Source organism: Drosophila elegans, unplaced genomic scaffold, assembly GCF_018152505.1.
Source record: "Drosophila elegans isolate 14027-0461.03 unplaced genomic scaffold, ASM1815250v1 contig_149, whole genome shotgun sequence".
Classification (NCBI taxonomy): Eukaryota; Metazoa; Arthropoda; class Insecta; order Diptera; family Drosophilidae; genus Drosophila; species Drosophila elegans.
This window is the reverse complement of record NW_024545513.1, coordinates 5,869,890-5,892,430: the sequence shown is the minus strand read 5'-3', so window position 1 is coordinate 5,892,430 and position 22,541 is coordinate 5,869,890. Positions and strand designations below refer to the sequence as shown.

At 43.0% G+C, this 22,541-nt stretch overlaps 4 protein-coding genes across 8 annotated transcripts; 1 reads left to right on the top strand and 3 right to left on the bottom strand.

Moving 5' to 3' along the window:
• The first annotated feature begins 397 nt into the window (after positions 1–397).
• On the top strand, positions 398–8,884 carry LOC108141094 (zinc finger protein 808). The gene is made up of 10 exons (XM_017264300.2): positions 398–1,011; positions 1,541–1,936; positions 1,999–2,908; positions 4,192–4,322; positions 4,423–4,957; positions 5,029–5,187; positions 6,118–6,806; positions 6,867–7,088; positions 7,149–7,382; positions 7,440–8,884. The coding sequence occupies exons 1-10, from the start codon at positions 550–552 to the stop codon at positions 8,067–8,069; spliced, it is 4,368 nt and encodes a 1,455-aa protein (XP_017119789.2). The 5' UTR covers positions 398–549; the 3' UTR covers positions 8,070–8,884.
• LOC108141518 (mitochondrial import inner membrane translocase subunit TIM50-C) lies at positions 3,667–5,810 on the bottom strand. The gene is made up of 5 exons (XM_017264951.2): positions 5,284–5,810; positions 5,046–5,217; positions 4,402–4,930; positions 4,214–4,337; positions 3,667–4,156 (listed from the first exon to the last, which is right to left on the bottom strand). The coding sequence occupies exons 1-5, from the start codon at positions 5,504–5,506 to the stop codon at positions 3,966–3,968; spliced, it is 1,239 nt and encodes a 412-aa protein (XP_017120440.1). The 5' UTR covers positions 5,507–5,810; the 3' UTR covers positions 3,667–3,965.
• On the bottom strand, positions 8,767–14,800 carry LOC108141088 (protein cramped). Its single transcript, XM_017264287.2, has 7 exons — positions 14,714–14,800; positions 13,951–14,524; positions 13,350–13,553; positions 11,814–13,279; positions 10,693–11,101; positions 9,714–9,865; positions 8,767–9,631 (listed from the first exon to the last, which is right to left on the bottom strand). The coding sequence occupies exons 2-7, from the start codon at positions 14,495–14,497 to the stop codon at positions 9,530–9,532; spliced, it is 2,880 nt and encodes a 959-aa protein (XP_017119776.1). The 5' UTR covers positions 14,498–14,524; positions 14,714–14,800; the 3' UTR covers positions 8,767–9,529.
• Positions 14,801–15,246: 446 nt separating this feature from the next.
• On the bottom strand, positions 15,247–19,789 carry LOC108141589 (syntaxin-4). 5 transcript variants are annotated; one of them, XM_017265045.2, is made up of 8 exons: positions 19,564–19,789; positions 19,152–19,469; positions 17,994–18,230; positions 16,765–16,858; positions 16,460–16,702; positions 16,264–16,337; positions 15,425–15,673; positions 15,247–15,358 (listed from the first exon to the last, which is right to left on the bottom strand). In XM_017265045.2, the coding sequence occupies exons 2-8, from the start codon at positions 19,182–19,184 to the stop codon at positions 15,287–15,289; spliced, it is 1,002 nt and encodes a 333-aa protein (XP_017120534.1). In that variant the 5' UTR covers positions 19,185–19,469; positions 19,564–19,789; the 3' UTR covers positions 15,247–15,286. The 5 variants fall into 5 exon arrangements, with proteins under 5 accessions (XP_017120534.1, XP_017120548.1, XP_017120527.1 ...); XM_017265059.2 differs by having other exon boundaries at positions 19,152–19,349; XM_017265038.2 differs by having other exon boundaries at positions 19,152–19,789.
• Between the last annotated feature and the right edge of the window lie 2,752 nt (positions 19,790–22,541).

Genomic DNA, 22,541 nt, shown 5'->3' with positions numbered 1-22,541 from the left:
ATTAAACGTTTTTTCTAATATTTGTTTGTGAAAGATGAAAAATTAGTCATTTTTATGTGATGATTTTTGGGGTTCCCCTTTGTTCATTTTCGTTAAATATTTTATTTTGGATATTCTCCCAAGCGCTTTTCACTTTGGCTAGATTTGTCAAAAATTAACTATTTTATTTATTTATTTACTATTATTTACTATTTTCTTGACTTTTGTTTGTTTAGAAAGTATTTTTTTTTAAATTAAGAAATGGAGTGGAATCGTTAATATTGCGCAAAAAGTGGAGCTTTTATTTTTCGGGTGACCATTTTTTAGCGTTAGTTAGAGATGGAAAATCAATCGATGATTCCTGACAAACATCGATACTACCGATGTTTTTGAAGACATCGATGACACTGATGCAAGTGTCGATGTTTGGCCACCTCTAGTGCAGTGCATCAAAAAAGTTTTTAGTTTTAATTTTCAAAAAAAGCAAGCTAAACTTCATTTTATTGTGGTACACGGCGTAATCCGACGGAAGCAAGCCCGGAAACGAAAAGGAAGACGGACAGGATCGGTATGATGAGTGGCAAGGCGGGCGGGGTGGTGGTGCTCAACTGCCGGACATGCACGCGTGCCTGCAAGCAGCACAAGCCGCTGCAGGAGGAGATCGAGCTGGGCCCGGAGGGCAGCACCACGCTGGCCAGCATGCTCCACTACTGCGCCGGGCTCTCCTTCGAGCCGCAGGACGGCGCCGCCATGCCGCAGCACATCTGCCTCAACTGCCTGCAGCTCCTGGAGCAGGCGTTCAACTTTAAGCGCATGGTGATCGATTCGGACGAGCTGCTCCGCCTGGGACTGGACGAGGCGCATGGCCACCACCAGCAGCAGCCGCAGCAGCAGCAGCACCACCACCACCACCAGCAGAATCAGCAGCACCACCACCCGCATCAGCAGCAACATCAACAACTGCAGTCCGCCGATCCCAGCGAGGAATACGTCATGATCGAGATGCTCAACGAGGAGCAGGAGTCATGCACTGTACGTACCCAGTATGCACGGGTCTTTAAACTTACAACGGGGTGGTAATAGTGGCAGGAAGTGTCTTATGCACTGTAACATTCTATTTTATAGAGCCACTTTATGATAGGATGGGACAGTTGTGACAACCTTAAAAAGAACCTTATTCAAAAACCCATAACTGTAGGAAATCAATATATTAATATACATATGCTCAATAAGAAACAGAACCCAAGAATCGTAGGAAGCCAATATATAGGTGTTCTATATATACAACTTTTAATGTGATATGTGACAACCTTAAAAAAGGAGCCTTATTATTAATATGCAGATGCGCTATAACGAGCAGAAGCCACAAAGTGTAAGAAACCAATATAAAGGGTATCTTTGCAGCTGAATTAGGCAGTTAGACAATCCTAGTTAAAAGCATAATAATCCGACTCTTTAGTTTGTCCTAAAAATATATGAAATCAACTTCAGGGTACTCTCCTCTTAAGTTACAGACACAAATTTCATAACAAGAACCTATAATGACTTTGGTATCTTGCAGGTGGAGGAACAAGACGCGGAGGCGGAACGTCATCCGCACTCGCACTCGAACCACGAGGACGACGAAGAGTTCGTCATCGAGGAAGTGGCCGAACAGGAGGAGGAGCTGACGGAGGAGGAGAACCACCAGCACACGCTGGTGGGCAACCAGGAGGAGCACATCACCATGGAGAGTGTGCACGAGTTCCAGCCCGCCGAGGTGGAGTACGTGACGATTAAGGACGAATACGAAACGATTGTCACCGAGGAGGACGAGATCGAGGTGATGGACGAGTCAGGCGCACACGGCGAGATAATCGAGGGCCAGCTGATTGTGATACCGGCGGAGGGAGCCATGGACGAGGTGATCGGCGAGGAGGCTCTCGAACTGGACGAGGACGAGCGCGAGGAGCATTTGGTAAGTGTTCGAGTTGGTAGTATTGACAAGCAATCCAAGCATTTGATTGCCCACCACCACAGCTGGCCGAAACGGAGGATGTCTGCGAGGAGGAGGACTTCCTGGAGGAGTCGCTGGACTCCACGCAACTGACCGCCGGCGATGCCCTGCCGCACGTGTGCACCGTGTGCCAGAAGGCGTTCCGCCAGCAGTGCCGCCTCAACCAGCACATGCGCTCCCACGTGGACGAGAAGCACTACGAGTGCGGGGAGTGCGGCAAGCGGCTGAAGCACCTGCGCAACTACAAGGAGCACATGCTGACCCACACCAACGTCAAGCCGCACCAGTGCAACGTCTGCGCCCGCTTCTACCGCACCACCTCCAGTCTGGCGGCGCACAAGCGCACGCACGCGGAGGAGAAGCCCTACAATTGCGATCAGTGCGGGCGGGGCTATGCGGCCTACGATCACCTGCGGCGCCACAAGCTGACGCACACGGGCGAGCGACCCTACGCCTGCGACCTGTGCGACAAGGCGTACTACGATTCGTCCTCGCTGCGCCAGCACAAGATCAGCCACACCGGCGAGAAGGCCTTCACCTGCGAGATCTGCGGCGTGGGCCTGTCCCAGAAGTCGGGCTACAAGAAGCACATGCTGGTCCACTCCGGCGCCAAGCCGCACAAGTGCCACATCTGCGGCCGGGCCTTCACCTTCACCAGCAACCTCAATGCCCACGTCCGCCTGCATTCCGGCGAAAAGCCGTTCAAGTGCGACGTCTGCCTGAAGGCCTTTCCCACCAAGAAGCGTCTGAACAGCCACCTGCGGGTCCACAACAAGGAGACGCCAGTGATGGCCACCTCCACCGCCAGCGGCATCGATCATCGCCGGCGCGCCGCTCCAACCGGAGCAGCCGGCGGCGGAGCAGCGACTGGCCACCACCTGACCGAAGTACCTGAGCAGCCGGTGTCCACCTCCAAAGTGGTGGTGGTGCTCTGAGCGGCGTCTGCCGGGCGGAGGGTGCGGCTCTAGGGTCTAAGACTAGCCTAAGGTTTTTACATCTACATTTATGATTACTTGGAGCTGTTAGGAATCGATTAAACGCTAATGACATTGTACCATGTACATGTATTTTTTTACCCGCACAAAACAGTCTGTTTTTAATCTAGCGGGGTGTATAAAGATTTATTATATTTATTATTTTATTAGTAAATATAATTTATATATTACAAGGACACTTAACATTACATGTGAAATAATACAAAATCACAATTTAATAATTTTTAATTGAGTATTATTTAATCACTCAAATAACAATTATTTTTGGAGTCAGTTTTTTCAAGTAATAATTAGTTTTTGAACAATAAAATATTACTCAAAACAATAATTATTAAACTCTAATTTGTTTGCAATCAAATTAATAACAATTATTATGGTCTCTGATTTATTATGCATGGCTTCAACTGCATTTTAGATAAAAGTTCTTATAATTAATTTTAATTTTTTAAAGCAACAGGAGAATATTATAGTTTTGTCCGTTAAATATTTTCCTCATCTATGTACATGGAATTTAAAGAAACTTATTTTGGTGAAGCCACTAACGATAATGTGTGCTCTTATCCAGTCTCTTTGATAAGATAGCGCATAAAATACTTTTCAAATTCGCCCTCCACTTTTGTAATAAAACATATGGGTTTGTATATTTTGTTTTTGGTTTCGCTTTAAGGTCATCCGTTTATAATAATATTATTATGGTTACATTGCCAAACAACAAAAACAAGCAAGTTTAGTTATTTATTTAAACAAAAACATTCGCCTTATCGTAACCCAAGAAGGTAATAAAAGGAGCGTGCCTTCCAATCCTGCCACCCTGCTACTCCTGCTCCTTGATCGACAAAAAATATATGGCCAGTGTGCTGTTCCGAGGGTGAGTGATCGTTGCCAATCCCGATTTGCGATTTGCGGTTTCTGGTTTCTGGGCTGGACGTGGCCTTGGCGGCAGGCGGAAGGTTAAGGTATGGATATGGAACGGGTTGTGCGGTTTGGCCAGCCTCCTAGCGCCCTAGAATGTTGCGCGACCACTGCTTGACCATGGGCTTGGTCTTCGACTGCTCGATGCGCTCCGCCTCCTGCATTTGCTCGGCCAACTTGCGCTGATTGTTCCGGAACTGGTTGATGGGATCGTCGAACTGGCGGTAGTAGTGGAGCACCTCGCGCACATCGTCCACATTGTTCTGGGCAATGACTACGGAGTAAATTTTCATTATTGTTTGCTTATAGATGGAGAAACGGAGAAACTCACTTTTCAGGAAGGCAATGAGGTCCAGCAGTTGGCCATCGTCGTCGTTGCCATGCCAGCGGGCCAGACCGAATGTGTTGTCCGGATGCATTTTGGTGGCATTCGCATCCCAGTCAATGACAATCACCTAAAACAAACTCAGTTCAGTTAGAGATTTCAATGCAAAACGGGGGATAGCGGCGTAATGGAACCTTCTTCAAGTCGCGATTCAGGTTGTCCAGGTTCTTCACATGATGCCCGTCCACAAAGTGCGTGGCATCCCTGACCAGGCGGTACATGATGTACCCGTTGGGATCCAGGGCGTCCAGAATGGGGAACACGGTCATGCCCTGTTCGGCAGTGAAGACAACGATCTCGAACTCCTTGGCGCACTCGGCCAGAAAGTGATCGACGCCCGGGCGCTTCTTGAAGCGCCAGCCGGTCTGGTACGTCCAGTCCGGGTGCACCAGCACATCCTTCATCTCCAGGACGAGCGTGTAGCGCGGCTGCACATACGGCGGCTTGAGCGGATCGGGCAGCAGCTTGGCCCGCGACGGCTCCTGGATCATGCGCTGGTAGTAGTGGATGCTCTTCCACATGCGCTGCACATACTGCTGCACCAGCGGCTTGTGTGTGAACTCGTCCTCGATGGTCTGCCCGTTGGGATCCACCTCGGGCTTCCCGAACTCGTAGACGGCCCACAGGCCAGCGACCACGCCGCCGCCGCCAAAGATTGCGAAGCTGCCGGAGAAGGGGTTTCAATTTTGGGTAAGTAATTGCAATGGGGGAAGTGGTGGATGGCTTGGGCATAACCCATTGTACACCCTCTCAGATCCCAGTCCTGGCGAGAACCTACCCCAGCTTCATGCGCTTCCAGGCGCGCTCATTCTCCTTGGCCTCCTCCTCCTCGCGCTTCTGGCGCTCCTGCTCGGCGGTACTGTCCACCTCCGGAGCGGTCTGGGGAAACAGTTTGGCCAGCAGCGGGGCATTTGCGGCGGGTCCTTCGGTGGCTCCCCCAGTTTCCTGTTCTGTCGAAGGGAAAAAAACACATGATTGGAGGGGCATTCGGTGGGCTTCTGGAGCGGATCACTTACTGGCCGTGCTGCTGCTGCTGTAGCCGCGGGCAGTGTGCAGGATCGGGGACAGCGACGGAGGAGCCACTGGCAGCGATGTGGAGTGGGATAGCCGCGATGCAGCACGGTGGAGCTGGTTATGGTGGTGATTACCCAATGCGCGGTGCTGGTGGATTCGGGTGAGAATGTGCGGCGTGCTCAGGCTGCGCAGCATCTGGAGGACGGTGGCCGGTGCCATGGTCATGCTTCCCTTCCCTTCCCGATTTCGTGTCCTTGCGCTGGTTACGAGTCCTGCCCGCTCGCCGCGACTTTTTTCTTACAAAATTTCCAATAAAAATTTCGACCTCGCACCGGCACGGTGATGGCGTTAGGGTTTTTTTGGCTTGGCTGTCTTCAGAAGGCGTTAGTACATTTAGCACGTGGTGCGCGCCAGCTATGAATTGCAGTTTTGCAAGCCAAATTTGGCTGTTTTCTTTTGTATATTGTTGAGTCTTGTGACCTTTCGTTAAAACAATTGCTTTTATGCAGACTGTGCACAATAAATTTTAAACAAGTTTTGCGGGCTGCTCAAAAAAAATGTATATGTAAAGAATGTCGATATTTTCCTAGTAAAAACATTTTTTCCTGTATTGACCACTATCTCAGTGATATTTAATTTGTCATGAACTGCGTACAAATGTAGCTTTTTTTAAGCTGCTGTGGTTGACTTGGGCTTTTGTACCTACCAACACTGGTCCGTCAGCTGAGTGCCGAAACCATTTGACAACACTGGTTGCCAATTAGCTGCAAGCAAACAACCACAACAAAATAAGCTGGCAAATTAAGACGCTTAAATCAGTTTTATTTTGATGGCAGTCTTACCAAGGGCAGCCATGTCGCTGGATGACTCGATGGAGCTGCTGGGCAGTCCCTTGCCAAGTCGTCCCCAATCCCCAATGGACGCCCTGTGCCGCGTTTGCCACATTTCATCACCACTCTGTTTGCCCCTTTTCAAGCCACTTGATAATTTGGTTTCCGGAAGACTAACAACTTTGGCCAACATATTGAAGTTCTGCACCGGCCTGGAGGTCTTGGAGACGGAGCTCTTCCTGCCCCACCACATTTGCCCGAGATGCGTGGAAACATTATGGCTGGCGGTGGATTTCAAGCGGAGGGTCCACCAGATGGACAAACTTCTAAGACAAAGTCATTTGGAGTTTTGCCGCAACCAAAGAAACAATGAACCGAATACCAAGGCTGGGAAGTCGCCTCAAATCAACGAGGACCTTATCTTTGACCTAGATGACCAGGAAATGGCAGACGATCCCCAGCAGGAGCTGAAAAATCAAGAGGAATCTAGCCCAAACGAGGAGGAACACCTGAACTTGGAGGCAGATCAGGAGATGGAGCTTATTCTGCAGGAAGAGAGGCTGGATCTGGAGTTGGAGGCCCAGGAGGCAATCGCAGAGATGGAGCAGCATCACACCATTGAAGTGCTGCGACTGGGAGGCAAAACCAAGGAAGTTCAGCCAGCTAAAACTCCCAATCCCTTGCTTAAGTGTGCGGTGGGTTTGACTAAATCGAGAATTACCAACAGATATTAATGGTATCTACATTTTCTGCAGGTCGGTCGCAAGCAGCTAAGCAGCAACAGAACCTTCAAGTCCCATTTAAGGCTCCATTGCCCGCAAAGCGTTGGAGAAACCCTCCAAATAGAGCCCCTTTTGCAGGCCAAAGCTGGTGAAGATCTCTATGAAATTGTGGATGAGCCGGTGCAATCTGTAGTGAAGGCGTTAGCCACCAACGGAAAGCGAGCGAACTGTCCTAATCCCGCGCTACAGTGTCCGGTGGGTTGGCTGCATGAGGAGTATTAAGAAAGCTTTTTAATTGTGTTTTCCTAATCGAAGGTCTGTGGCAAGCAACTGAGCAGCAACCGGAATTTCAAGAACCATGTAAAACTCCATGGTCCGTTTAACAATGGACAAGAAAACAGCCCTCAAGAGTCCCAGTTGCAGGCCAAAGCTGGCGACGATCTCTACCAGATTGTGGAGGAGCCAGAGGAGCAACCACTGGCGATGCAGAAGCTTTTGGCCAGCAGGAGCCGGCAAGGGAAACCCCATAATCCCTCGCTGCAGTGTCAGGTTGGTTGGCTAAACAGATGTGACCATAAAAGGTGGTTAACTCTTGTGTTTTTTAAGATTTGCGGCAAGCAACTGAGCACCAACAACTCGTTCAAGTACCACATGCAGCTGCATGGCACGGCCACGCCGTACGCCTGCAAGATATGCGGCAAGTCCTTCAAGACGCGCAACGCCCACGACGGCCATGTAACGCTGCACAATGCGAACAATCCGAACAGGTGCCCCACCTGCTCCAAGGTCTACCGGCAGGCCTCCTCGCTGCGCACCCATTTGCTGATCCACAGCGGCATCAAGCCGTTCGAGTGCAGCCTCTGTGGCAAGCGGCTGACCCAAAAGTCCGGCTACAAGAAGCACATGCTCACCCACACGGGCGAGAAGCCGCACGGCTGCGACATCTGCGGCCGCAGTTTCCGGTACTCGAGCAACCTGATTGCCCACAAGCGGTGCCACAGCCAGGAGAAGCCCCACCACTGCCAGGTGTGCCAGAAGCGCAGCTTCGGCAGTCGCTCCGAGCTGAACCGCCACATGCTGGTCCACAGCAGCGATCGGCCGTTCGGCTGCGACGAGTGCGGTAAGTCCTTCAAGCGGCAGGTCTCCCTCGGCATCCACCTGCAGTCGCACAAGGAGGGCAGGAAGCGGAAGAAGGACGATCTGAACATGCATCTGGACAGCCACGAAGAGACCTGATCCTTAGACCTAGACTTTACCTCGTACATCTCCTTATATGCAGAATGGTTAATTAGTTAATAGTTACTTTATTAGTTGCATCTTACTGAAACACAGAGGATTATATTATTATTTAATTTCTTTTGGATTATTCCCTGTCCATTTAATAGTCTGTTTTACAGTCAAATAACCAACAATCGAATTCCCCTTCCTTATTTAAACCATAAATATTCTTAGTTCTTAGTTCAGTATATATCTCTATACTTCTTCATAAACAGAATAGTTATTAGGTCATAGTTACTTTTTAATTTGTTATAACTATGTTTAATATTCGACACCAAAAAGCTGGTTGCTTGCTGAAAAACTGTAGATGCTTAATGTTTGTTCTTAATTTTCAATAAGAATTAATTATTTTGGATTATTCCCAGTTCACTTAAGTCACTTTTAAAGTAAAATAACCAAGAAGTAAACGAAATTCACTTGCTTCTCTAAAGCATAAATAATTTAGTATTTAATTTTGTGTATATTTGAATATCTCTTCATATAGAAAATTATTATTTAGTTTATATTTTTAAAATGCGACACCAAAAAACAGTATGTTATATGTTAAATTATTTAATTTCTTTTAATTATTCCCCGTCCATTTAAAAGTCACCAACAATTATTTGAATTCCCCTTGCTTCATTAAACCATAGAAAAGAGAGAATAAAAAGTCAAGTTTTTAGTTTAGTTTGCTTTTATTTTCGGTATTTGCCTTTGTATAATAACAAGTTTTGAGTGTTACTGTCACAAAATACGCTCTAGGATTAAATGTTGTTCCTCTGCTCTCAACTTAATTATGTATTGTATATATATTATATATATTAACAAGGGGCGGGGCCGTGGAAGGGAAAAACATTTCCCCGACTTGTAAAACTTTCGAGTCTTGTTTCGGGATTTTGGTTGCCTCTCATGCGGAGAATCTCTATCATACAACTGGAAGTTTCGATTGGGATTGGTGTTTCCCATGCTTAATAACTATGCTGAACCGATCTTACATGCTGAGAAACCAATTAGAGGAGTGCGGAACGAGTGTGCGAGCGAATGGACAAACATAGGGGCTGAGAATTAATTAAAATGGGAGTTGCAGTTGCAGTTGCAGTTGCAGTTGCCTTCGCGTTCTATCGCGTGGATACACATAAAGTTAATGCATAAATAAATATCAATATATATATATATGTTTAGACAATGTGAGTGCTTGCTAATACTTGGCAGACATAAAATGAGAATAGATCACAAGGAGTCGCGTAAAAACAGATCTTAATCCATATAACATGTGGGATGATCAATAATATCAGTGAGTTAAATAAAAATGAGACTGAGACATGGGACATGAGACTTGATAGCTGATAACTGATAGCTGATAGTAGATAGCTGATAGCCCCGTCCTCTCAGGGATCTCCGGATCTGTGTGAACAAACGAGGCAGACTCCTCGCCACTGCTAATCCTTCTCCTGCTGCTGCAGCAGGGCGGCGATCTCCTGGAACTTGTGCCGGAAGTCCACGCTGCTCTCGCTGATCACCGACATGCTCGACGAGGGATCCTTTTGGGGGGCGAGAGGGAGAAGAAGTGAACACCATTTCTTCATCATCGAGCAGGAGTGGCCAAAACAAGGGCTGCCTTACCAGTATGTCCCGGGTGGCATCGATCTCGTCCAGATGCCCCAGCAGCGAAGTCAACGAGAAGTCATTGATGTTGTCCTCCAGCCAGCGCGCATTGGAAGTGGAATCCCTGAGCAAGTGCATCGGGCTCACGTTGCCGTGGAAGAAGTTTTGCGCTGCCAGGGAAAGGATCACATTTTAATAGTGAAATTAAAAGATTTATATTCTAAATAGTCAACTAATTTAAATGTTAATAAGTTTAAAGATAAAGAAACAGAAAAATTGTATTTAACAAAATAAATTAATTCAATGAAAGACAAATATTAAAAGCACGAATTCGTTTCTTGTTGCTGAATGATTTATAAACATTGTAATAGTGAAATTAAAGGTTTAATATTCCAAATATCTAACTAAATTAAATGTAAAAATGTTTAAATATGAATAAACAAACAATATAATTGCATTTAATGAAAGACAGAAGATAAAAACATGAATTCGTTATATGTTTTCAAATGATGTGAAGAAATTGTGTTCTACCAGAAAAAAATATTATAAATAATTCTAATGTACTAAAGAAAAATTCATTTAATGATAAACAAAATAATGCTGGCAAAATATTAATCTGATTGATTGAAGTAATTTTGTGCTGCCAGGAATAAGATAACATTGCAATGCGAAAAAATAATATAAATGATTAAGCATTTAATTGATGAAAAACTAAATCAATAATTAAATGCCATATAAAAAACATTTAAATTGTGTGCTGCCAGGGAAAAGATAATATTTTACTAGCGAAATATTATGATAAATGATTCAAAGCTTGGCTCCTAAGCATCTACATGGTTGTAAATATGTTAAAAAGTGAACAAAAACCAAACAAAATAATGGTATGCAATACAGAAGTGCATTTAATGTAGGCTTTGCCCAGACAAGTGCTTAATTCGATTGATGATGTGAACTCAAAGGCAAAACCGAAACCATTCTTAGACAAAGATCTTCCTACTTGTGCTCTCATCCTGGACCGCCTCGGTCAGGGAACTGCTGCCGCCGCCGCCGCCGCCGCTACCGCCGGTGGTGCTGGTGGCCACACAGAAGTCCAGATTGGGCATGTCCCGTGCGCCGCCCTGGGCGGATCCCTCGTCGAGGAGCTGCTGCATCGCCTGCGGGTGCACCTGCTGCTGGTGGTACTGCGGGGGCATCACCACACTGCCGCTGGCATCGGATGCGGATGAGCCGAGGCCACTGGCACTGCCGACGCCGCCGCCGCCGTCGCCCAGGCGCTCGATGGGCTCGAAGAGGCCGCTGTGGAGCTGGCGCACACTCAGCAGATCGTACGGACGACCGCCCATGGAGGCGGGGGGCAGGAGGCGACGCTGCACCAGCACCTGGCGACTCATCTTCTGGCGCGTGAGCTGAGCGTATAGATTTGGGGATTAGTGATTGAGTTGAGGGATTTAAGGGGGTATTCTGGTATAGAAATTTAAAGAAAAGAAACGATTTTTTTTTTTTTCATATTTTGAAAGTTTTGATCTTAAAAGGATTTTTCAAAATTCGAATTGGACGTGGCGTCCGAGCCATTATAAATGTTTCCTAATCTTCAATGCGTTTTTCTCGAAACTATTTTTTTTTTTTTTTGAGAAGGTTGATATGATATTTCAAGTTCTACTGAACTGATTCCTTCGAAATTTGGTATATATCTTGTTTATACTACTCTTTATCGCGTCTGCCTGGGACTTGAAAAATTTTTGACTATAAGTATTTTTAAAAAATTCTAAAAGGTTTTCGATCTTGGTAAAAAAAACAAAAATTTGTTGTTGTTAATTTAAATTATTATTTTTTTAATGTGGGTCTCTTTACTTATATAGATTTTGCTTTCCGATCTCTACAAGGGTTGTAATGCGGTCAACCAGGACGCAGCGATTTTAATACCCCGATCCACATATCTCGGCAAATATTTAAATAATATTTAATATTTTTTTGTATTCCTAAAATGCCAATAAAAACCATTAAAAAAACCTGTGCATATTTTTCAATTCTTTATCTAACTCTCAAAAAAAAAAAAATGCCTAAAATTTGGGCTTCTCGACCAGAACACCCCCTTAATCCATAGCGGGCAGTACTCACCGCTGAGAGCTGGCGCACGGGATCGATGATGTTGGCTATGGGCCGCCGCACCGGCAGCATCGGGGTGCGGAAGGTGCCCTCCATGACGCCACCGGCGGCCGCCGCCTCCGCCAGCTGCTGCGCCTTGCTCGTCAGGTCCCGCTTGCGGTCGCAGGTGTGGCCGCAGGTGCACTGCCGCTTGCGCACGCGCTCGCTGAGATTGGCGACCAGCAGCAGGTGCTTCAGCTTGTTGCCCACCGACGATGTGGTGACGGCCCTCACGCGCTCCACGCTATCACAGTCGTTGGGATTGTACGGCAACGAGACGGCGGCCACGACGGAGGAGGAGTTGGAGTTGGAAGACACACTGCTCGCCTGGCTGTTGCCCGTTTGCGTGGCCACCGACGACGAGGTGGAGGAGGTGCTGCTGGCTGCCACGGCCAGCGAACTGCTCTCCGTCTCGCACCAGAAGTACTCCAGCTCCAGCTTGGAGTCCTGGCCAAAGACCACGTACAGGTCGCCAATGGTGATGTCCGCCGCATTGGCCTCCGTCCAGCCCTTGCGTATGCGCTTGAGTATCTCGTCGCTGAGCAGCGGCTTAAAGTTGCGCGCCGTGGCCGCGGCCGCCGCCTCTTTGGCTTCTTTGCGCTTGGAGCGCGCGGCCGGCGGACCAGCTGCTGGGGTGGCAGGTGCCGGTGGCGCCGGCTCGCTGGCCACTGTCGGTGCAGCCGGATCAGCCAACGTTTCGGGCTGCTGGTCATCGGCGGGCACGGGGGCAAGAGCCGTCTGAACCGTCTGAATCGTGGCCTCCACAATGTCGCCGAGAAACTCGTGAATCTCCTCGCCCAACTCATCGCCGCTGCTGCTCTCCAGCTTCAACAGGTTGCCCTCCAAGGGCAGCGCATCGTCCAGACTCTTCTCCAGCGGCGGACTGGCGCCCGACTTGGACTTCTTGGCCTCCGGCGAACGCTTCTCGGAGCCGCTCTCCGTGCGGGGTCGCTTGCTGGCCGCCGACGGAATGAACGGCTGGCTGCCCAGCGTCTCGCTGCGCACCTTGAAGCCCATGCGCTCCTCGTAGGCGCCCAGACAGATGTTGATGCTGCTCAGATAGGCGGTGATGCTGAGCAGCGGTCGGTGGATGGCCACTCCCGGCCGCGGCTGGAAGCACAGCGATGGGTCCAGCGAGGCGGCACTGGTAGTCGTCGTCGTCGTCGTCGGCGGCGGCTCTGGTTCGTTGTTGTTATTGGCGGCGGCGGCGGCAGCGGCGACGGTGGTGAAGACGGCCTTCTCCTCGTGCAGTCGCTGGTCGGCGCTGCGCCACTTGAACTCGAACGTCTTGATCAGGCCGATCAGCTTCTTGTGCAGCGGCACTATGATCCTGCCGCGCGGATTCTGGGCCAGCGACTGCACCCGACCGAAGGCCTCCATGTTGGCGGGCGTCACCAGCACCTCCACTTTGCTGGGCAGCCGTATGTCCTCAAGGGAATCTGTTCATGATTGGCCACCAGTTGTCATTAGACAATGATATTTTGGGGAGACCCTAGACCTTAGACTCACCATCCAGCTGATTGAGGCGTCGGAGCGCCTTGCACGACGGCGTCTTGATGCGGATGTTCTTGCCCTTGCAGCGCACCGTGATCTGGCCCTGGTAAACCAGCTGCTTCAGCTTCATGAAGTGCTTCTCGGTGAGGAACTGCAGCTTGCGCCGCATCTCGCCGTAGTTGATCAGCGTGTACAACTCCTGGGCGGGCTTTTTCAGCTCTGAAAAGTACACAAATCATCAGTAATGCGATCTAAAGTTGTATTTGTTCCATTAATATCATGGGTTTTATAGTCAATCACCTATTAAAAACCATTTAAAAGGCAAAGGCATTTAACAAGGAAGCAGGGTATTAGTTGTGTATTTAATTAATTCTTAGAATTTACCTTGATTATCCATATTAACAACTTTCATTTCAAAACCAATATAACTTTAATAAGTTCATTCATTTGAAAGTTACATATATGGCAAGTTTTGGATCATTATTGATAGGAGAACCTCTGCGAATGCTTTTTTTTTTGCATGTTTCCCTTTCAGAACTTTTTGATTTGTTGACCCAATTTACGAAAGCTTGATGGTTTGGGGGCGACTAGAAGAATCCTGGAGGAGCTGGCTTACCTTCCGAGTAGCGCACATACTTGCAGATCTTGTGGTAGGTCTGGTAGTAGTGCTGGCGCACCTGGTCCTTGGTCTTGAAGCTGTAGTCGCTGCTGGCGTTGCGGCGCTTCAGCTTGGCATTGATGCAGTTGGCCACCGCCTCGAAGTCCTTGCCGAATTCGTTGAGGGCGTCAAAGAAGCAGTTGCGCTCCACGTTCGTCCAGGTGGTCTTCCCACTGCCCGTCTTCAGCTGGCTGGGCGTCTTCTGGGCGGCCTTCTCCTCCTTTTTGCTCACCTCCCGCTCGCTGGGCGGCGGTGTCATCGGTCGCGTCTGGTCCTGCTTCATCTTCTGGATGACCCGGGCACTGGCCCGCGTTCCCGGGCAATTGTGCGTGGTCACCGAGCCGAGGAGCTCCTCCTCTTTGGGCAGCTGGATCGTCTTCAAGTGCATTTGGCCACCTCCACCTCCACCTCCACTTCCTTTGCCATTTGCATTTGCATTGGCATTGGCATTTGGCAAGGGCTCCTCGACGGGAACGGCTAGCGGCGGCTTGCACAGGTCCTCCATGTTGGCCAGTCCACAACCGCTTGTCGCCTGGACAGGATTACCAATGGTTATACCAATTAAACTGCGTAGTCTTTGGGGGAGAGGTGGGCATAAATGGCGCTCGCCGCCGCCGGAGTGGCGGATTGTTTGGTATTCTTGCCGCACCGTGCGTACGGATTGCTCCTTCACTAAACCGTAACGAGCCCGAACATTTGCTTGGCTCCCGCGGGCACTCACCTAAAAATCGGACATGGAAAATCGGTGCTATATGGCTATATTAAAAATGCTATATTAGAGGTGGACATCGATGCCAAATCTCATCGATGATTTCAAAACATCGGCACTGGCGATGTTGGGCAGAGCATCATCCATGTTTTGCCATCTCTAACGGGGGACCGTTAACAGTGAAATTCGTGCTGTTAACTTGTTTTGTTTACGCCCAGTTCTGACTACCGAGCTCTTTTCTAGCTAGGTCTAGCTAGTAACTAGTCACTTGCCATATAGCTTACATTTATTGGCTAGTTTCAAGCTAAATATAGATGGTTTTTGCCACATCTTAAGAATATTAGCTTTTTGATAGCTAAAGAATTGAAGAAAACCGTTAAGAAATGTTAAATGATAATGACTTCATTCTTTTTTAGGGAAATTATAAAAATATATTTTTAAAATAGCAAAATATTTTTAGCTTACCAGTTGACAAATCACAGAAGTCATTGAAAACGTAATCCCGTTTCTATTTGTTTTACAGTTTATTTTCTTAGATTAAAGACTTAAAAATTAGCAAAAAAAATTAAAATTGTCTTATATGGATCACAAATAAATACCAACAAAGAGTAATACTAACAAAACGGCCACAAGTATCGAGATGAGCATTATTTTTTTCTGCAATTAGAGAAGTATTGATTTGAATTTGCGATTGTCTTGGGGACTTGGGGAGACTTTATTCACCTTGCGCGCTTTTTTTTGGTGCTGTTCGGCCTGGTCCAGTTCGTCCGCCCCCTTGTCCACGTGGAGGGTGGCCTGTTGGGCGTGGAACTCCACCCGCTGGATCACCTCGCTCTGCTCCATCACCAGCGTCTGGATGCGCATGAACAGGGCGTGGACCTCCTCGATGGACTTCTCCAGGCGGCGCAGCTCGTTGAACCTATCCATCATTGCGCGTAGCGTCTGTCGCTCCTTTTCAGTCTCCTGCAGGAACTGAAAATAAAATAATGTAATTTAAATTAAAATATTATATTTGAAAATACATATCAATGCACATAAGAGTTGTGCAAAAAAAATTGTACTCTCACGGTAGATTGTGATTCTCAAAAAATGTTTTCGAAAAGCAAAACATTTTATTCTAGTTTTAGTCGTGGCGCAAAGGTCTCAAATTTCTCGTAAAATTACTCATACGATACGTAATGCCAGTTAAAAAACATTTATGAATCCAATGCATTTAAAAAAATTCTTTTCCTGACATTTTAATACAAATTTGGACCACTCTAATTATTATCAAACAATGTTTCTTTAAAAAACCAATAAATTTGCATTCAACATAATAAAACTTAAAAATTAAACTTTAAGAAAAATTTCAATTAATGACATGTCTAAAAACAAATTTAAAGTTCTAAGGAAGGAACAAAATAAGTAAACGTAAATTAATTTTTAATTGTTGCCTACTATAGAAATCAAAACTTTAAATCTACTCTGCACATATGTTTACAACATTTCTAAGTGGTGATGATATTATCAAACAGATGTTGCTATTGTTATTTTTCTTTTCCCGCAGTTTGTTATGTACTTACATTATCCACAAAGAGTTTGGTTGTCTTGTTTTCGATGAGTAACTCGATTTCTTGTTCGCTGGCTTCTGAGTTAACTAAAAGGATGAATAAGTATTAAAAACAAAATCGCTTGACATTTAAGTTTAAGGTTTAACAGGAAAGTGCTTATTTAAAAAAAAATCAAATAACTTTATATATATTTACTGAGCAATCTTACTGATTTTTGTATGCAGTCTCAGATTTTTTTTGACTTTGGTCTCGTAGTTCTGTAGGAATATTTCGTTTTTATGCCAGAGATTTATGAAAGTCTGGTGGAGGCCGTAGAAGAGTGTCCTTTTCATCCTCGCCTCCAAACTGTAATCGTTTTCCTTCGGCAGATTTGTCTTGAAGTCCTTGAATCTCGTCATCAGCGTATTGCCCAGCCTCAGGTTCTTGTTTTGAAGCTCATCCATTTCGTTCTCTGGAAAATAGGCTAAGTATTATAGATAAACCAATCTTATTTCTTGGGAACCCCATTCTCACCGTTGAAAGTACGCAGATTGATGGTTTGGGACATGCGGTTCATCGCCTCAAAATTGGCGGCTATCTGTGCGAGTTGTTGTCGAATCTCCGTGTACTAAAAACGAAAAAGTTTATATACTAACTATTTTTTATATATTTAAAAAAGCTTATAATCAGGCATACAGATGGGCCTCCAAAATCATTGGTATATGATTCTAAAAGATTATATTATATCTGTGTCTTCAAACTAATTCAAACTAAAATGTAAAAAAAATCCTTTTAAAATTATATGTATTCCAGCCAGCCATTAATAAAGCTTTTTTTATTTTATAAATTCTATAGATTTAGAGAAATTAACATTTTTTTTATGAATCCAAAATTCTAAAAAGGTGCTAGATATGTTCTTGATAGTAAATACCTAGAACATTTAAAACTGCGGTTTTAATATATATTAATCTTGTTGTACTAGAATATTTATAAAAACAAAATTAAATAAAAATTCTAATTTTTAATAGAGTTTATTGAAATGAGAGTATTAAAATCTATAGTTTGTTCTTCTTCGTTTCGTCTTTGTTTTTATTTCCATAAGATTTTCTGCCGGTTGCCAAGTGCAAAATATTTGTTTACATTGACGTAAAGTTGAGAAACCGCCCAAAACAAAGTGGGGGGGACTTTTCTCTCTACACAGCTCTCCCAACTTCCCGTGACCACAACAAAACACACTTAATATACTCAATGGAAAAGGTTCATTTCTACACTTATCACGAGTTTTTGAGGTTGAGTAATACAGCTGATTCATATACAAACCTTCACTAAAAAAGAGTTTTTCTCCCTCTCTGGTTCTCTGGCTCTCTGTTCTTGAGTTCTCATAGAGAGTAAATGTCATACTTTTTAACTGGATATTAACGGATTTTGTTATGATTATCTATACGCTTCTCTTTTCCGGATTTAAGGGTATCTTGCAGATATGCATACATACTACATGGAAAACTTATAATATGCAGTTTTAAATTTTAAATATAATTTCAAATATAAATTAATATTGTTTGTAAAAAAAATGCTTCAGCACTTAATTATTCACAAAATAATGGCTCTAAAGTTGAGCCAACAAAGTTGTCAATTTATTGTTTTAGTACAGAGGTAAATTCATAAAAACTCACTTTTAAAAGCAGTGTTTAAATTATTAAACCGATGATTTTAAATCACTGGTTGATTTTAAAATATATCCCAAATCCTTGTTTTAAACTCACCGGATTGAGTATATCGTCCACGTTCGATCCATACTGTGCCATTTTCGAACTGATCCGATCCTTGGCTTCGCTACTAATGTTATTATTATTGTTGTTGCTGGTTTGGCTGATAACACTGTAGCTATTGTTGCTGCCGCCGGTATTGTTGATGATGAACTCCGTGGTTCCACTGTACACGTTCAAAAGCAGTGACCCGTTGGACGACGAATTCGAGTTTGAGTTCGTGGTCAACGAGCGCTGGAATCGAAAAAAAAAAAAAAAAATTCCCAAATAAATTCAATATGGGTCCATGCGATCTTAACGAACTGCAGCGAAAAACTGAGAAAAACTAAATAGAAACTACCAACTTTGGTTGAGTTTTTTTTATTTACGTTTGTGTGTTCACAATCTGGCGCGGTGTAAATGAACAATAAAAATGACTTCGGTACTGAAATTCACTTAGTGCTAAAAGTTTGGAGGGGAACGTGAGATGGGTGTGGGGTGTGTGTGTGCCCCGAAAGTGTGATGTGTGGCCACATTATCGCCGTTATCTCTGGCCGATCTGATAAATACCATAGAGAACCCCTCTTTGCTGGTTCTCAACTCAAAAAGTGCCAAAAGCGGCCACAAAATTGTGAGAAATTGAGCGAATTGCAAAGGAGACGGCAGAACAGTGGTCATCAAATGATTCAAATTATATATATATTGTCTTTTAATATCTTACGTTTGATTATAGAGAAGGAGGGTAATATTTTTATATTTTCATTTCAGATGTGACAATAATCTGGGAGAACTTTTGATGATATCATTTTTTAAACTTGTACATCATTACAACGCTAAATAACAACATTTCAAAATAATATTTATTTTAATAAAAGAATAATAATACATATTAGTAATTTTTACTAACGACAGTTTTGTCTAAAAAACACAATTTGTTTTTTTTCTCAATATTTGTTTACAATTTAAATTTCAGTCTTAGCTTTTTTTAAATATTTAAATAAAAAATCGTGTAGTAGGATTTTGTAAAAATGGAATCTCGTTTCAAATTATTTTTTTATTTTTTAACGCTTAATTAAATGTTATTTAACCACTGTGCCTCAAGGTAATTAGCAGTTACCTCATCCACACTTCCCACCGCCCACAAATCCTATATTTTCTTATTGCCGCTTCACTTACCTGTAAAAGCTCAGGTAGTCGATCTTTTCCCATTTCGGTTTCTTGGATTGACTTCTATGTGATTTGAAATTTATTTCAACTTTCAAATGTTTTGTTTAATTGTTTTTCTTTTTGTCCTTTTTTCAAGCGTTTAACGTAGTTTTTGCTGCGGTTTTGAGCTTTGTTCTTAATTGTCGTTGTTGTTGTTGGCTCCAACAGCTGTTCGCGAATGAGAAAACTATATGAAGAGCGCAAAAGAGAGCGAAACTTTTCGCTTTATCTGTTATCAAAGCTTATCAGGTGAATTGATAATGACCGGTTAAATATTTACGGAATGCCCTTCACAATGAGAAAGAGAGGGGAGAACAAATAAGAGAGGGAGGGTTATTGAGAGAGTGATAGAGAGAGCAAAGCCCCTAGTATCACTTATCACCTTTTTGCCATTTATTTGCCGCTCTTTTCACTCAGTTTCCTCTCCTGTCCTCGTTTCACTACACTTTTCCACAACACATAAAATAAAATGAATTTTTTGGAAATAACTTTTCTATATTTAACAATTTTTTTTTTTGTATATTTTTCCGCTACATTTTCTGTTGTTATTCGATTTATTGGAAATCGATTCCTTTGTCTTGACCGCGCCGCATTCGTTTTCGAACTAAAAAATTGACGCCGGCACAAAAAACGCAGAGCCTCCAAGTCGCGTCGAGATTTCTTTCAATTCAAAAAGATTAAAGACAGCAAACACTCTGGGTACAGCTGGGTGTATAACAATAGTAGTTATATGCAATAAAGACCTTACTTTCAATCAACAATGCAAAAATTATACTATATTTGCATATATTCATTATAACAGGAAAAAGTATTCAATAATATATAATAATATTATATTTATATTCTCGTTTGTACTTATTCAAACACTGTATGATCTCATCATTTAATATTTCTCAATAAAATTGTACAAATATAACAAAATTGAGATAAATTTTTTTGTTTGTTTTTTTTTTAATTTTCGAAAATAATACTACTATTACTACTACTTTGTTGAACACGACTGTATTTGATACGTTCGTGTGCTTTTGCTGGAGAGCGATAAAGATGGAGACTCGTACTATATTATGTGTAGTTAGTTACGATCTACATTTTTTGTTGTCTCCGAATAAAATGAATAAATCGTCTTTTGCCCCCGAAATGAAAACTGGTTGACGGCGAAGAAAAATGTGTTAATTGCTTTTATTATTATTATTACTGTGTTGTATGGTAAATATTTCTACATTGTTCTGTCATTGTTGTAGTTGCAGTATTTTCACGCTCCATGCCGCTGTTCAATTGAAAAAAAAAATAAATAAAAATAAACCTGCGACGACAACGTTCAAAAGTCACTTGCGCTAATTAGTTGAACTTTTTTCTATTGCCGTTCGCTTGCTATAATACCAGCATATGCATTTTACAGGGTATCAACGGGTGGGATTGATGTAGGTCAAGGGTGTATTCATTGTTCATTGCCACATTTTTAGCGAAATGCAAATCTTATAAAATACCAAAAGCTAATTACTTACCAACGCCGTTTTATCCCGGTTTTAGATAGAAATTGTTCTCTCATGTTATATCTACTTATTTTTACTCGAATAAAAAAAAATACTACCAGGTTACGTACAAATTTTATTTTCAAAGGTAATAAAAAAATACTATTTAAATATAAATACTTTAATTTGAAAGTATTTTGGATTGTTCGTTTGTTAAGACAATATTTAAATACAAAAGCATTTAAAAAATAGTTTAACTTATGTATTTACACTATTTTTTTTCTGGGGTGCCTGGTATTAGCTTTTAAAAGTACTGCTTACTTCAAGGGTATTGTCATAGTGTACCGTCTTTTTTGTTTTCTATTTTTGCGGTTGCGAAACGAAGCTTATGAACTGCCCTCAACTACGTCAACAACAACAAGAAAAAAAAAATAAAACCATCAACACCAGACAGTTGCGAATTTCCATTTCTCATTCGGTTCGCAATTCTTCTCAAGTTGCCATGCCATAGAAAGAGACGGCACAAAAGAATAGCAACAATAATTCTTCTCTCTCCAATGATTCTACAAAAAGAGTAGATAAACATGATATATTGATACTGTGAACTGAACTGCGTGCAACGCCAAAAGGTTAAGAAATTTAAATTGATTTATAAAAAATTTTGTGAGCCATGCGAATTCGTCGATATACTTTTTATTTGAACTTGAGTTTTATAACTCAAAATATGGTTGAAGACTTAAACCAAATATAAAGTTAATGTTAAAATAAAAATAAATTTAGTTTTTTTCCAATATAAAAACCAAAAGATACTTTAACTTCAATTATTTAGAACTGTAACATCTACTCAACTAATAAGTATTTATGAGTTATAAGAATATGGCTTTATGATTTTAGCATAAATCTTGAGCTTATACAAAAAATTGTACTTACCTTCAAAGTTCTACAAAAATTTGTAAACAAGTTCAAGTTGAATTTCTCGCCCCTTTCTGGAATTTAAAACCTTTAATCGCTTATCAGTTAAGTTCTTTGGAGTATAATGTGACGTTTATAAGTCATTTACCTGGGAAATGCCCTGTTCCCTTCTTTCTCCTCTGACTCATCGACGATTTTTCGCTTAACGCTTATTAAAAGTCATTAAATTGCTCGAGAGTCGTGAATTCATATGTATGTATGCAACTCTGACTCAATGGAGATATTGTATTTTATACTCACTTGTATGTATGTATATGTTAGTATAAAAAATTTTTAACAAAGCTAAATTCAATTTAAGAAGAGTGTCGAGAAATGCTTTACAATGCAATTCCATGCAAGCTGTTTATTTTTATCAATCCGTGGGATCCATTCGGATGCGAAAGGTGCCGCTAAGATTTGTTAATAATGATACAACAGTGATTAAGACAGAATATTAACTATTATTTGAGTTGCTAAGCTACAATAAAAAAAAAGTTGAATTACTATAAATAATTCCTTTGTCGTTTGATAATTTAATACAATGGAAATGCCATTTATATTTTTCCTCATTTCAGTTTCTAACCTTAACAATTTATGTTCTTTATTTTTCTTCTATTCATTTTTATTTAAAATCATATCTTTCCTCAACAAAACATATCGTTTTAGGAACACCTTCGCCTGAGTCCCAATTTCATGGCAACTTTACGTTTAACACCTTTTTGCACATTGTTTCATTGATTAACTACAAACAAGGGGAAATGTGGCCATGGGTAGGCAAGTTTATTGTCCTGGTTGTTTTGTTAGTTTTCTCGGGTTTCGCGCTTGCCATTTGTTTACAATTTATTTTGTCATGTGTCGAAAATTGCAAATTTATGAGTTTTTGATGAGTCTTTTTGTGCGTTGTCCCCACCTTAGTTACCACTTCTGTTGCTATTTT

Bases quoted from the DNA above. Each gene is read 5' to 3' on its own strand.
- LOC108141088 (XM_017264287.2), bottom strand. From the start codon at position 14,497: ATGGAGGACCTGTGCAAGCCGCCGCTAGCCGTTCCCGTCGAGGAGCCC. The intron at 13,280-13,349 runs GTGAGTCTAAGG...AATCATGAACAG, and splicing joins ACGCCTCAATCAGCTGGATG to ATTCCCTTGAGGACATACGG. The intron at 11,102-11,813 runs GTGAGTACTGCC...CTATACGCTCAG, and splicing joins CCGTGCGCCAGCTCTCAGCG to CTCACGCGCCAGAAGATGAG.
- LOC108141094 (XM_017264300.2), top strand. From the start codon at position 550: ATGATGAGTGGCAAGGCGGGCGGGGTGGTGGTGCTCAACTGCCGGACA. The intron at 1,937-1,998 runs GTAAGTGTTCGA...CCACCACCACAG, and splicing joins ACGAGCGCGAGGAGCATTTG to CTGGCCGAAACGGAGGATGT. The intron at 2,909-4,191 runs GAGCGGCGTCTG...GTTTGCTTATAG, and splicing joins CAAAGTGGTGGTGGTGCTCT to ATGGAGAAACGGAGAAACTC.
- LOC108141518 (XM_017264951.2), bottom strand. From the start codon at position 5,506: ATGACCATGGCACCGGCCACCGTCCTCCAGATGCTGCGCAGCCTGAGC. The intron at 4,931-5,045 runs GTAGGTTCTCGC...CTTCTCCGGCAG, and splicing joins TGGAAGCGCATGAAGCTGGG to CTTCGCAATCTTTGGCGGCG. The intron at 4,338-4,401 runs GTTCCATTACGC...AGTTTGTTTTAG, and splicing joins TGAATCGCGACTTGAAGAAG to GTGATTGTCATTGACTGGGA.
- LOC108141589 (XM_017265038.2), bottom strand. From the start codon at position 19,184: ATGGGAAAAGATCGACTACCTGAGCTTTTACAG. The intron at 16,859-17,993 runs GTGAGTTTAAAA...TTTCGTTTTTAG, and splicing joins TGGACGATATACTCAATCCG to TACACGGAGATTCGACAACA. The intron at 16,338-16,459 runs GTAAGATTGCTC...TCATCCTTTTAG, and splicing joins GAGACTGCATACAAAAATCA to TTAACTCAGAAGCCAGCGAA.